This window comes from Pangasianodon hypophthalmus, chromosome 24, assembly GCF_027358585.1.
Source record: "Pangasianodon hypophthalmus isolate fPanHyp1 chromosome 24, fPanHyp1.pri, whole genome shotgun sequence".
NCBI lineage: Eukaryota > Metazoa > Chordata > Actinopteri > Siluriformes > Pangasiidae > Pangasianodon > Pangasianodon hypophthalmus.
In genome coordinates, this window is record NC_069733.1 from 9382081 (window position 1) to 9397088 (window position 15008).

The 15008-nt window shown below is 41.5% G+C and overlaps 1 protein-coding gene across 2 annotated transcripts in view; it reads right to left on the reverse strand.

The window, feature by feature from the left end:
• The window catches only part of adgrv1 (adhesion G protein-coupled receptor V1), a 131437-nt gene that overhangs the window by 88521 nt on the left and 27908 nt on the right, over positions 1–15008 (reverse strand). The window contains exons 12-34 of one of the 2 annotated variants that reach the window (XM_053228924.1): positions 14253–14285; positions 13535–13661; positions 13249–13434; positions 12919–13099; positions 12554–12717; positions 11927–12050; positions 11565–11825; positions 10626–10752; positions 10247–10464; positions 9276–10022; positions 8016–8389; positions 6742–6918; positions 5883–6063; positions 5602–5795; positions 5327–5456; positions 4931–5014; positions 3656–3795; positions 2942–3551; positions 2628–2843; positions 2025–2240; positions 1692–1936; positions 1426–1607; positions 532–1340 (exon numbers count right to left, since the gene is read on the reverse strand). In XM_053228924.1, the coding sequence (XP_053084899.1) occupies positions 532–1340; positions 1426–1607; positions 1692–1936; positions 2025–2240; positions 2628–2843; positions 2942–3551; positions 3656–3795; positions 4931–5014; positions 5327–5456; positions 5602–5795; positions 5883–6063; positions 6742–6918; positions 8016–8389; positions 9276–10022; positions 10247–10464; positions 10626–10752; positions 11565–11825; positions 11927–12050; positions 12554–12717; positions 12919–13099; positions 13249–13434; positions 13535–13661; positions 14253–14285 (5726 nt within the window). The remainder of the gene's footprint in view (positions 1–531; positions 1341–1425; positions 1608–1691; positions 1937–2024; positions 2241–2627; positions 2844–2941; positions 3552–3655; positions 3796–4930; positions 5015–5326; positions 5457–5601; positions 5796–5882; positions 6064–6741; positions 6919–8015; positions 8390–9275; positions 10023–10246; positions 10465–10625; positions 10753–11564; positions 11826–11926; positions 12051–12553; positions 12718–12918; positions 13100–13248; positions 13435–13534; positions 13662–14252; positions 14286–15008) is intronic. The other variant, XM_034299190.2, reaches the window with a different exon arrangement.

Below are 15008 nucleotides of genomic sequence, written 5' to 3' on the forward strand. Positions count from 1 at the left end.
CATTTTGGCTGCCTGTCAATTCCCACCTACCAATCAGCTCTCCTCTATCATAAAACAGCTTTCAACAAGGGAGAGTGAAGTTCTTTCTCGAAGACATGTCACACAACCAAACACATCTTTTCAACCAAACACAACTGCTGATCAAGCTGCATCACAGGGCAGCATAACACACTCAGAGAAAAGCGCTATTTGCCCTCTTCCACATACAAGAACTCACAAATGTCCACGATTGGTTAGTGTCACTGTGATTGACAGAGTAATGCCATCTCTCCTACCTAAAGAGCACAGCCAATTTTGTTCCCTTGGCTCACAACTATGGATGGCTGTAGCATCATTGCCATTCAAACTCTCAATAGACAGATCTTCTGTTGCCCTACACGCTGCATTTTTTACTTAGTTGAGGTACATTCATTTTCCCATTCAAAAACCATAAGGGATGCAAACATTTGTACTCAACTGTAGATACTAAATCTATACTAAAGATTTAGAATAATGAGGAAGACAAATTCAGGTATTGCTCTTCAGACCTACCTTCTGCAAAGATGAGAGTCTCCCCGGTGCCATTAAAATCAGCATTGGGCTTTGCAGTGCCACCAACATTCATCCACTCCACTGTAACACGGCCTAGACTGCCTCCCGTCCTTTCGATGACCAGCAGCACTCTAGTCCCAGGCTCCTCTCTTACCTCCAGATACAATCCATTCTGAGTAGCGCCGGGGTTTATACTGTATAGTTTAAACACCCCAAATGCATCTCCATTCATCCCTATGGTCACTGTAGCGGTGTCTGGCGGTCTAATGGTGGGCAAGTGTTTCTCAGCCACAGTCATATTAACCAGGCTAACCTTCAAAATTTGTATCATGAAACTCTCATCCATCTCTGGCAAAGAATCTGTCAGAATTGGCACAGTGAGGTTGGCAATACTTGAGCCATCCAGCATGGTTGCTGTCTGCCCTATCACGGTTACATAGTCACTCCCGGCAGTCGCCTGTGAGCTGAAGAGAGAAGCAGCAGCAGTGGTATTTTTTATATAAGTGAATGTTTGGGCAGCAGTGGAAAGCTGGTTTGCGGATGTGGTTACCCAGAAGCACGTTGCAGTGGAGGCGTTAGTGAAAGAAAAGGCTTGGCAGGCACGTTCCCTAAGGCAGAAGGCTCCACAGGAGTTCAGAGGGTCCCTGGCTGAGGTGATGTTGACAGGCCTTCGTATGGCACTAGAGGGTGCCCCGGACAAGGGGGAATCATAATAGATGAGGAAGTTATGGCCGTTCCTCTGGGCGATAGTCACCACATCAATCTCAAAGGTGCTATACAGAATCTCTAGAAGACCAAAATTACCTCCACTGGAAAAGAAAAAAAATCTTTTAGGACTTTTACTGATATAAATTTATGTCATATACCTTAAAATTCGGTAAGATCATTGCACACCTTCTTCGAACAGTAATGTTGGCAAGGTACGCGCCTTCTAAAGGCTCCTGTACTCGATATACCGCTTGCTCAAAGTGCACTGTGCCATAGGGATTGTCATTGGCAGGCACGATGATGTTCACCACATTTTCAACACCGATGCTTCCACCATTTGTGGCACCAGTAAGCTCTACCTTGATGATCTAAAACATAGATTTATACACTCATTAAAAAAGGGCAGGAAATCCTTCACAATTCCTAGGACAGCTGAAAAAAATAGTACTTACCTCTTCAATTTCTGGCACATCATCAGCCAAAACCTCTACTTTTAGTGTCTTCATAGTTTCACCTGGAGCAAAGCTGACCTCTCCAGACAGAGGTTGAAGGTCACCTGTTGCAGGCCTGCCATTGATGGTCGCACGCCACTTGACACTAACATAACCTATAGTCCCAGCATTCCTCACAATGGGCAAAGATACTTCAAAAGCATTCATCATTGGCTCCTCTACAGTAATTGATGCAGCCTGAAAAACTGAGCAACATGAACAAGATCAAGTTATCAAACCTTTGGAGAAATTAATCTAATCAATGCCAACATGACTTTGGACATTTCAACTAACCAAAGGACCCATATGGATCATCAGAAGGCAGGATAGTGATGATTGCCTGAGTGAGCTCGCCCAGGAAAGCTCCCCCAGTCGTCTGGTTAAGAAGCTCAATGCGGAAGGTTTCATCCAATTCAGGAATCATGTCATTGATTATAAGGATAGGGACTGGTTTACTGCTCTCTCCTTCCAGAAGGACCACATCGGAGGAGGCCACACTATAGTCTTCACCTATAGGCATAGTCAGTAATCGTAGTCCAAATAAGAAATATGAGTCAAGCTATCTGCAATAACATGTCAATACAAATGAATAGGTGAATTAACATTTCTGGTGTTTTTTCAGGTTCAAATAAAAGGTTGCAAATAAAAAGGTGGTACTAAATTTGAGCAATTTAGTGATCTTAATTTGCAATCTTTTATATCTTCAATTGTAAGCAAACCTTGATACCCTTAAGCCTATATTTTGCTTCAAACACTACAAAGTGTAATATTCATTTTGTTATATTGTGCTGTCTAGGCCCATAATTAAAAAGCAAATTGGCTATATTTAAAGTTGTAGTCCTATGGCAGCAGTTGCCTTGGCATTTACAATATGTTTTTAAATATTTTTTTACTTACCAACTCGTGCAGTCATGGGTACAGCCCGGAACTTCACTGACACGTCGGCAAAAATCCCCCCGGTGCGTGTTACATTTATGATGGGTCCTACATAGTACTCAGGCACACTTACTGCTGGAGAAGAGAGCTGGAGCACACCAAAGGCATCATCACTGGCCTCAATAATGACCTGAGCCACTGAGACATTTCTCGGGCCAAGCCGAGGTGACAGAGCAACTGTAGAAACCAAAAATCATGAAATTACAATTCTTCATTTAGCTCAAAATCTTAGCCACTGAGCAACGTATGTGCATTAAAAGAGAGTTCCTACTCACCTGGTCGTGTCTGTGCACCTTCCACCAGTGTGACACTGCTGAGTTCAACAAACACAGACTCCATCCTCTCAGGGTCCCTGTCATCCAGAATCCTCACAGTCACATTCGCTTCACTCTGATTGGCTGAGAATGTTACTGACTCCAAAATGGGTACAAAGTCACTCCCAGCACTTGCCCTGCCCACACCGGGTGTGGAGTAGGGCACTGGATCTGTATCTCTCAGTGTCCTGTAGGTCACTCGCACCCTTCCCATTAGTCCTTTCCTCCTTTGTATTGTCAAAACAACCAGAGTGTCTGCTTCTGCCACTCTGATTGGCCTGCTACTTTCTGAGAACAAGAACAGCCCATAGGGGTCATCACTAGCCAGTACAGTTAGTGTGGAAACAGTCTGGCTCCCAAGCCGTCCATGAGAAACGTTTAACAGACGGATCTTAAAACTCTTATCCAGTTCAGGAATATCGTCTTCGGAAATACGAAGGAAAATATTTCCAATGGTCTGTCCTACAGTGAAGGTCAAGTTGCCAGATCTGTTGATAAGTTCTCCTTGTGAGTCTGCATCTGCTTGCCAGTACACAGTGACATTGGAGAGAGCGCCAAAAGTACGAATAACCTGAGAGGGAAAGGAAATAAGTCTAAGATCAAACACACCAAACTCTGGTGGCCAAACATTTTGCTGTATTGTTGAATGATTATTTTAGCATAAAAAGGCCTGACCTCTAGCATTACATTACTCCAACCTTCTTCTGGCTCAGTACCGTTCACTGAGATAGAATCATTACTGAACTGGAAGACCCCGTGAGCCTCATCGGAAGCAGAAATGGTCACAGTGATGTGCGATGCAAGTCCCAGGTTAGCTTCAGAGAAAAAAAAATCTATATTATTACCATTCAAGATAAATCTTTCAATTTGGAAAGTGACTCATCAAACTGCAAAGGGTATAATGAACAGCTAACACATACCATTACAGAAAAATTTTCAATGATCGGTTAAATGATTGCATGTGAAACAGTTCACGTGTGTTACATGTGAAACAGTTCACATATATATTGACAGCTTGGTAAATCAGACCTGAAAGTATCTTGCCCAATGCCAGCCATTAACACCAAGTTAAAGAGAGCACACTATACATGTTTTGAAATGAGACCCTATGGGAAAAATGAACCTCCTGACATTTTCAATAAACCACTCACCACTGCTGCTATCCTCTCAATATAATGGATATTTGCTTTTCCCACATTTTTCCTCTGAGTGTTCATTGGCCTTAGTGCAATGTAAATAGCGAAGTAGACACTAAGCTTGAAGTTGCAGGAGGCCACTAAACCCCAAAGTCCAAAAAAGATTGTTTTACTTGGGCATCAATGTGGAAAAGGTCTCCAAACATTTACAGCTCATAATCTGGAATTTACAAACTAAGAGCTCGGATTTGAAAGCTGTTCGGTAGTGTCCAGAAAATCAACCAAGGGTGCAATAAACAGCAAATTAGCATAAACTCTAATTGGGCTTTTGTCAAAACACCAAATGCAGCTACATGGCTTAGTTTAAGCCAGGGTTGACTTAAAAGCATGAATGGTAGACACTTGGAAAAAGACAGCTGTAACACTGTTGATTTCAATAAACTTCATGATGTTTTGTTCACAACCTGACAACATCACTTCTAAAACACTCAAAAGAAATGTGTTCATTGTATTCAAGTTTGTGTTTACTTCTCAGTGAATGACATTGGACATTTCTGACATTAGGGGCTCTATGTTCATGACAATGCAAGCACAATTTATAGTATACTGATCATTTGGTTAAATGTAAGTACTCCCACACCCACATTTTACATGCTGTAAACATGTAAAATATATAATAATGAAAACGTATGCCTTATTTTTGCACTTGTACCATGATGACAATAATAGAGCCCTAGCTGGGAATGCAGTTGGTCTAGTTTCATTTCAGGGTAGATATCAGAGTAGGAACATTAGACAGAGACAGGGACCTTACCAGGGTGATAGTGAAAGGGTGGAAGGAAGAAATCAGTGTCACTCTCTCCACTTGCACTGTCCCCACTCCCAAAGAACAGGTCCACTTAATCACCACACAGCAAGCAGAAGCACACAGGATTCACACAGAATGTAAACGGAATCACACAAAGAACAGATGTTTAATTTTCCATGATCATGTTCAGACCACATGGATGGAATATGTATAGCTGCAAAGTTCATGGAAAATGGCCAGGGCAGCACATTTCTGAGAACGGAACATTGGCAAATTTTTTTTTTAAAGCAGAAGAATGTATAGACAGCCTATTAATTAGAATAGGAGACTACCAACTATTCAGTCCCATTATGTTAGTGATAGATGATGTGCAATGAAAGCTTGGATTGTGAGGTCTCTTACCTCCTCCCTGTGGGTTGTAAAGTTCCACTCTAAAGACTTTGTCCAGCTCTGGCACTGAGTTATCGATTATACTCATGTTGATATATTTGAGCCTTTCACCTGGCAAAAAATCCAGCAACCCCTCTGCGTTCTAACCCAGAAGAAAACATTGTGGCAAATTTAAGGGGCACAAATTAATGTAGGGCTTTCCATTTCTTTCCATTAAATAAAGAGCAACAAATCAATCAACTTCATGTGAAGAATTTATTTTGCTTTGCATGCAGATAGTAGATTACCTCATAGTCCTTTGAGTCAATGGCAGTGACTGGGACTGTGCGATAGGCCACTAACACTCTTCCCAGCAGGCCCTGCGCTCTGGCCACCGGTAGTCCGACCACACCAACCTCTTCTGTCACAGTTATATGGGCCTCCTCTAGAGCTGGTCTGATCATCGCCTGAGTGATAGGAGCAGTCTGGAACTGCAGTAGACCTAAGACAGCAGGTGTTTTTGAGTATATTTACAAAAAGTCATTATGATGTAGAAAATAATAGCAAATGTAAGTACGGACATGCATACCATAAGGATGGTCACTGGCCCTGATGGTAACATTATTGATGGCATTGTCAGGATCGATGCTGGCTCCACTGGTTGGGGTAGAACCTCTTTTCCCATCTCCTGATTGGGCTGAGACCAGCTTGATTTGGAAATACTCATCAAATTCTGGAAGATCATCATCTAATACCTGGAGGTTCAAAACCTGTAATATCCAGAAGAATGATGTGAGGTCCTAGAGGTTCACAGCTAATCCCATTACTTTCCAGAAAGTTTCACAGGGCACCGGGCTAAGACTAGATCATGTGGGACTCAACAAAAAAGTTTTTACTTTCATTTAGGTGCGAGTGAGTGGTCAAAAAAAAATATGTTTATTAACAGGATGGCATTGCAGGATTCATACAGGATCCTTGTGTGGTCATGGTGACAGTGGTTTAAATTAGGCTACAATTTTGCCCAGTGTTTCCAAGTTCATTGTTAATTAAATTAAAAAGAATTCCCTTCAGCTTTAAGCCATGCCCACCTCAGCTTCAAATACAGACACAAATATCTGGAGCACTACGCAGACACAAACACAGATACAGATTGTTGCACTGCGTTACAACCCTAATGTATACATGTCCTTTAAATGAACCCATGACAAGAGCAAACATAGTCAGCTAGAGCAAACATACCCACTAGATGGAGCTAGTTGCTTACAACCTGGCTGAGATACAACATCAATCACAAAACAGATGGGCATTAAATTATAAGTTACTACATCGACAACTTTGTAAGACCTCATTGACCTCTTCTTCAGACGTGGAGCATGCTCAGTGAAGCGCTTCCCCAACAGGAGATCCCCTGCTCATTAATAATAAATAACTGACATCAGTCATGTTACCTCAGAGCGTTGGCCTGGGAGGAAGAAGATGGAGCCTGCAGGTTTGGCAAAGTCTGAGACATTGGGTGCCCTAGCAGGAGAATCGAGCTGTGTCACAGTGTAGTTTACATAGACAGAGTCCAGAGCACCGCGTGTGCGTTCTACTATGCAGGAAACAGTGGAGCCCTCCTCAGATATCTGAGGATAAGATAAGATAGATAGGATAGAAAGTTATACAGTATGCCTGAGTCCTGAGTACTCAAACTTATCTGAAATATTAATTTAATTCAATTCAAGTTTATCTGTAAAACACTTTAATAATAGATATAGTCATGAAGCAGCTTTACAGAAATCTGGATGGAGATTTAGATCACTAATGAGCAAGCCAGAGGTGACAAGGACAGTGATAAGATGACAAAAACTCCTTGACATGACATTATCCTGAGTTAGACTGTTGAACCTGTCTGTCAGAATAGTTCTATAGAATAGTTCTGTGGAATAGTTCTGCTATAATTCTATCTGAATTCACAAATCAAGATAATTAGTGAGCCTCTTGGTTCAGCTGATTTTGCTACAAAAGATCTAATTGCTTTCTGGTGCCAGTTCAACCTACTGCATTTGATTTTCAAACTAGCTTTATACTAGCAATATCATTTCTTTTTAAAATTCTGTTCTGATGTAATATGCAAAGTAGAGTAGGATGTAGTCCAAGTACACCAAAAACATTCCAACAATGCTGTAAAAGTGGCTATGTGTCTATGTTAACGAAAGCATCAGCAGGCCACATGCCATAGTGTCACTTTTGTTAGTAAGCGAGAAGTAGTTCTTGTAAAGGAATGCTCTGTCCAGGGCTGCCATCTGTCCTGTTAATCGAATCAGCCATCGGAGATGCCATGAGTCCAATCTAAAGAGACCAATGTGAACTCCTTCCAACCAGGCGTGAAGACAAATCAAATATACATGAGGACATGCGCTCACAACCAGGGGGGGTCGCGTTACATGCTTTCTAGGGAGCCAAACCAAACACTGATGAACCAGCAAGGACTATTTAATCAACTAATTCTCTGGGATGCTACGTAAGGATACTGGAGACAAGACACATTGGCACAGTAGTTATTTGCGGCAAAGTCAAAATATATATTAGGGAGACATTTTTTTCAAAGACATTTCTAAATATTGTGAAAATTTGGCATCTGCTTTAAATGACTTTCAGAATATTAAATCTAAATTTCTAAAAAGCAATACATTCATATATTAGTAGATGGTTTGAGTACAGTAATGCACTACATGCTTACATCAGGAATGCATGCTCCAGTGAACCCAAACAGCCCGTTGGCATTGTCGCTCTTCATAATCCTGATCCTGGCAGTAGGGTGAGGCATGGGCAGCCGGGCTCCACCGTGAACGGCCACCAACTGCAGGTAAAAGACCTCCTCTCCCTCTTCTTCCCGGTCATCGCGTGTTTCCACAACAAATGATTTGAGCTTCTCTCCCTGCCAGTATTCCAAGTATCCAGCCACATTACGGAAGTCAGTCTTCGCAGGCTGGCCATGGAGCTCATGGATTTCTGATTGGTTGAGACGTATAGAGTAGAGACGCACATCCTGCAGCAGACCTGTGAAGAGCTGGTGGCCATCAGGGTCAGAGCCAATGCTTACAGGAGCTGCAGCTGGAGTGAGTTAGAGAAACAGACATCTGTAGTACTACTAGTGGCAATAGGTTTAGCTTATAGTATAAAATGCAATCAAAGGAACACTTCACAGATACAAAAACACCTAAAATGCAATCCTCTGAAGGCTTAAATCTGGTCAGAATAGGTTCACCAGGCACTGCTATTAATGTAAGAGAAAATATCTCTTGGCTTTCACAGTGACTGTACAAATTGGGGAAATATGCTTGATTGAGCGCTGACAAAACACTTATACAAAGCCTGCTACCGTTCATTAAACTATCAACCCAATACAATGTCAATTATGCTAACAGTTTACATGTCTATCCACTTGACTGAAACTAATAAAAGATATGTCAAGAGAGTCTCCCTAGGAAACTTCACTATATTATAAAAGCCACATTGTTTTCCATTACTTGAGAGGATGACCACTAGCTGCTTTCATCTGTGCCTAACAATGTCCAGTAGCACTCACATACTCGCTCAAGCATAAGAGCACTGTGAAATTTTAGACAATAGCACCAGATTTGCACAACAGACTCTTGCCAGATGTGGACCACAGGCACTGGGAGAAGCTAAACAACACTTGTTATGACTGACTACTAGACAGGTCTCGCAATAATAAAGTATAAAGTGGTGAGGAGAAAAATAATCCTGATTGGTGGTGTTAAATTCCAAGGACACATTTGGAAATAATACAGTATGTTGAAAGACTTTAAAGGTTGGATGTGCTAGAAAAAACATAATTCTCTTCTTCTGGTGCTATGTGCCAATTTTGAGCAACCTGCATGAAGACAAATGAAGCAATACAACAGTCCTAATCACCATGGGATAGAACATTGTTTAGTACTAGATCCTAACCTTAAAACAGACCCAGTTTACACACCATTCATAATGGCTTCTCCTTTGAGACTCTTGATTCCTCCAGGCATTGGGTTCCCATCCAAATAAAACTCAATAATTCCATCTTCCACTGCAATGATGACATGAACCCATACATTATCTTCCACAAATTTCATTGCTGTAGCTCTTGCCACTTGGGTGCTGTTAGAGCCTATGGCTGTGTAATGAAGCATCACACTAACATGAGACTCGTTCGTCTGGACTTTTACTCCATAATACATAGTTCCATTGCCATTTCCCTTTGAAACAATAAACCCATCCGTGTTGGGTCTGGGCATTAGCCAGGCTGAGAATGTGAAATTAGCTAGTTTGTGAGGAATATCTTCAGGCTGAGTTTTTGGAGCAATGGTTCCATAACTTCCAGGGAGGCCAGAAAAGAAGAAGGCATCCGTTCCAGAATGGTGCCTTCTCGCATGGGGCTGGAGCTTGACGGCTTCGGGGAATGTGGCCATCAATATAAAGTCCTGCATCGGTGGTAGACCTTGTGGGAAGGCTTCGGATAGGATCTCCCATGACACACGGACAGCTCCGAAAGTTCCTTGCTGGCGGAGGATAGTGAAGGACGTAACTGAAGATGTATCATCCACAGATAAGACGTCCTCTGCCACCTCATGGTCCAAGTTGTCCTTGTCTATAGCAAACACCCCAAAAGGGTCATCATTGAAAGGGATGAGGACAGAAGCGTTGAGGTCTTTTGTAGCCAGTTTGCCACCTTCACCAGGATAACCACCTATAGAACAAAACATTAAATACTGTTAGGTATAAACAGTATGACAAAGGAAGCAATAACAGTAGTGTCATTAAAATATTTTGGAAACCAAATACATGCCAAGAAAAGTTTCTCACTGACTTCACTGAAATACTTGTCCAGTATCACACTGATGAAAGATATATGTTTTTTTTCCTAACCATGCTTTTCCAAAAACACATATTCAGTTGCTGACTGGTGCTGACCTGAGATGTTCATTAAGCGCAGTTCAAAAAACTCATTGAACTCTGGGAGTTTGTCTGAGATGGCCTCCAGGACTATCGGCTTAGTTTTCTCTCCCGCGGTGAAAACTATAAATCCAGATGTGTTGACAAACTCCTGACTCGGCTCAAGAGGGGTGTAATTGGCAAACAGCTGCCAGAAGACTGTGACGTTGCCAAAATGCCCTCTATTCCTAATAACACTGGATAAAATAATAACAGTGAGAACAGACAGGATGGGGAAGGTTGAATTTAATGCTGTAGAATTATGTCATTGCCCTCATTTTGTGCATGTTATTAACTCCAGTGAGTTGTGTGTATATGTATGAGTTTATGGAAAATCAAAAAAAATTATGTTTCTCACTAGAAGTTGTTGGACTTCCCTTCCTCCACAGGCTTCTCAGTGGCATCCAGAGAGAATATCCCATTGGCATCATCATTGGCTTGAATCACTACTGTGGCAGTATCCTTTCCATAAACCACAGCATCTCCTGCACGCAAATACACACTAGGTCACACACAGGTCTCCAGTCAGTAGTGTAGATAGTTTTGAAACAGCGAAAAGATATATTACACAAAATAGACATATCATTCAACCAATAATTCATACTTAACATCATAAATGACGAGTACATAATCCTTTTCATATTATTCTTAAGCAATGTATACACATATCACACATATGGTCAATATCTAAGCATTGTTAATGTCCCACCAGTATTGTAATACAAAAGACCTTGTTATATAGCAAACTACACAATAAAGACAGCAGTTTAAACAATGGCACAGCTGCAGGTTGTAGTAATCTTTACATATTCTCTAAGAATAAGCCTAGATTTTGGGAGCAGGAGTAAAGCCACAGAAAGATAAAAGCTCTTGGGTGGGTTGGTTTTGTGATGTATAGAGTGAGAGAAAAAGAGTTCAGTGTCTGTAATTAACATCCTACAATGTTCCACCCTGCTACTGTGTGTGTGTGTTACACAATACATGGATTAGGGAAGGCTTTCAGGGTCAGGCCAGTCAGGCCTAATCAACAGATCTCTCTGTGTATTGAAACAAATGTCAAATGCACTGGATTAATTAGCTGTACAGGAAAGAGATGGAAATGAAGTGCATTATTTGATTCTCTGAATGGTATTTTAAAACATTCAATTCACCAACATAGATAAACACAGCAAAGATGGAAACACGCTCTATGAAAGAAGGTTTATTTCAGTTGCTAAATGAGACATGGTTGGCCAAATGCAATATACATTAAAACACTGTACTCATCATGGTCTATAATGCAGGGAATGTAACATACCTGTAGCATTGAACAGCACAATATAAAAGGATTCATCTGTCTCTGGAATGTCATCATCCTGTACAACGACTGATATGTTCTTCATCCATTCCCCGTAGTCAAACACCAGCAGTGAGTTATTACTTAAAGGGATAAAGTCTCCTGGCGATGAGTCTCCAAACTCAAATCGGTACATGACTGTAGCTACGAAATTGGCCAGTCCAGCTCTCAGAATGCTAAAATTTGCCACACCACCCTCTCTGACCCTCTGTATGACCGGTTCTAGGTTAAAACAGATCAATATGACACAATCTTGTGAAATAGTGGCTGAAAAGGAAATACATCAACTTCTTTCTAGTAAAAAAAATGCTCTAAAATAATACCTGCAAAGTAAATGGGATCATCATTCTTATTAATCTGTAAGGATGCGTTTAGAATATTTCCCAGTCTAGCACCTCCAGTTGCATTGATGAGTGTGATGGTGAATTTTTCTACATCTTCTGGCACCTGACAGAAAATTATAGATTTATTTTTAAAGTATGATGCAGAGGTGTGCATCAGGATTGGGATCCCGGTAGACCTGTTCAACCTAACAATAAAATCATGAGAACAGACTTTCATACAGGCAGAAGTTTTTAGTTTCATACAGCCAGGAGCGGGTGATCAGATACCGTATGAAGCTTGCTCATTAACGGAGAAGCGGATTGGATGCAGTGTCTTGCTCATGCATTCATTAATTTTTAGTACATGCTTTATTCTGGTCAGGGCTGGTGTGGTTTAAATTACTCGTGTTTATATTTTAGGAAATAGCACCACCTAAGTTGATTAGGAAATATTGCGGACAGGTATAAATAAATATAATGACAGTGGGAGAGGGCAGGATTGGAGGGCAGAATTCCTTGGGGAGTGGGTGGGAGTTGGATTAAAAAAGTCCCGTGCACACCTCTAGTATTATTATATTATCTGTAGTAAAAGAGTTAGGGATGAACAAATATTCTGAAGAATTTTACCTCATCAGGCTTGGAGAAAAGAGTTAGGTTTTTCAGATACTCTCCTGCAGTAAAGACCACTTCCCCTTGGACTGGGGTGACATCTCCTGAGAAGGTGGGCTCAAGAATCCAGAGGACTGACACATTCCCAAATCGGCCCCTCTCCCTCACAATGGGGTAGGATGCTGTAATAGAAAAATCATCATAGATCTCTCCAAATATAAAGACATCAAGGTAAGCACACTATATTTTTCAAGATCCAAAAATGAGAATGAAACCAGTGATGGTCTGTCTAGTGGTAACCAGACTGCACTTCATTTTGAATAATTCGAACTTCTCCTATTGTTAAAATTCTGGTATTGTAAAGAGATAACACAGGTAGATACCTGAATGAATGCCCATTCCTTTGCTTTCATTGATGGAGAACATTAGCTGTGGTTGTATGAACTGGATGACCCCAAAAGGGTCATCACTTTTATGCACAGTGATGTTGACCTGTCTGTTGTTACCCAGGCGACTAGCCGGAGTGCTGTGACTGCTGAGAACCACTGAGAACATCTCATCTAGCTGATAAGACAAAAAGAAGAAGCTCTGTCAGTGGCAGGATCCTTATCAACCCACTACCCCCACGAGGGACTCGTAGAGTGACTGTTGACCATCTTAGATCTGAAACTCCAAAATACTTCGGACACAACAAGCCTGGCAACAATTCCTACCTCTGGAAGCCCATCAGGTATGGCTACAAGAGCCACTACCACCTCCCTTTCTCCAGGCTGGAACTCGAGGATGCCTGTGGCTCCATAAAAATCCTCATTTCCGGAGGGCGTCACTGTGTATCTCACCAGTTGGTTCAGCAGCTGGCCTTGCTGTCTGATAACTCTCAGCTCCACCGTCTCTCCCTCCTGTAGAGAGTACAGATACAGAGGAAATGTGTTGCTATTTTTGTAAGTACAGCTGAAAGAGCAAAATGAGACTGGTGCACCAAGGGTAGTTTATTCTTACCTTGATAAACCAGGGGCCTCTAGACACTGGTGAAAACTCAAAGACTCCACCAGGGTCATCATTCTCTAGTATGACAATCTCCTGGCTGGTGAAACCAGGCTTCAGAATCTGGTTCTCTGCATTTGTCCTGCATGATAGAGAAGCAGAGATTTTACCTTTACACATAGGGATAGAGAACATTAGTGTGAAAATTGATATTAGAGTAGTTTGTGTGTTGTGTAGTTTGTAGACAGCCATCTCTGAGATGTGCTGGTAGGGGCTGCTTTGACTAGCCATGCTTTGGAGCAGCCTACTAGCATAGATCCACCCAGCAGGGGGGCCAGTGTGTTAACTGAGCTTGGCTTGGGCTGCGCCAATGCTTGAAGCTCCAGATAATTAGTAAAATCGCAGACAAAGACTAGACAGGGAGCAGCATTCCAAACAAACGTATTCACAGGATGCACCGCATGCATACAAACACTGATGGCTTTACAGCAGAGCATAAAGGAAGTGGGTAAATTAGGTGCTAAATGAGAAAAGAGAGCAATGGTCTGGACCTGACTGATTCACACAATTTGCATGCACGCACACAGGCACACACCCTTTCTCTTCATTTCACACACCCTGATGAAAGAGACTTCACCCATCGAAATGTTAAGGCATAGTCCAAAGAGGTCCATCACACAAAGTGCTGATTCACAGTAAACAAAAGGGCAAAATCTCTTCAGTGTACACTTACCCGAAGTACACTACAAAGCGTGCAGTTTCTACCCTGCAAGGGAAGAGTGGGAGGCAAGGGGAAGGAGCGTTCCCGTCAGAACTCATTAATACGAGAGGGGTCTTCACTTAAAGAAAACGACGAATGGGGCGCTTAAGTCACCACACTCATGTCTTACGGCTATTAATGGAAACCTTTTGTGGGAACCTTCTTCTTGTCTCATATTTGTCTACACAGAACTAAATATGTGGCTGAGGTAACTGACATGAAACGTTCCAGTACGTAGACAATACATATAGACTACCATAAATAAAACACTTTAAATAGACAAAATGTGGCACAAACAACTGAAATTAGACAAAACATCAACATTATAGTCAACACTTTCTGCAACACTGAGGCCATAAATAAGAAATAACACAGAACCACACAGATTTAGGGTTCGCTAATGAAATTTACACCATAGCACTGTTAAATTCTCAGCTCTGATTTGTCAGAAGATGTGGATTAAATTCCTATAACAGCAATTCTGACAGTAGTTCTGGTTGCGAGGCAAATCACAGGTTTATATTAATACACTCATTCTAACACATTATTGCTTCTATAGTAACAACTAATTCATAGGGACTTCTATTGCAGACTTTCTACATAATCTAAGGCTAATGATAAACAGGTTAACAAAATACAATGAATGTTTATTGATATGGTGAAGCCTTCTTTAACAAGACATTGGTTGAACATTTACTGAAGGAGTCTCCGGTGTCAGCATTTTGTAAC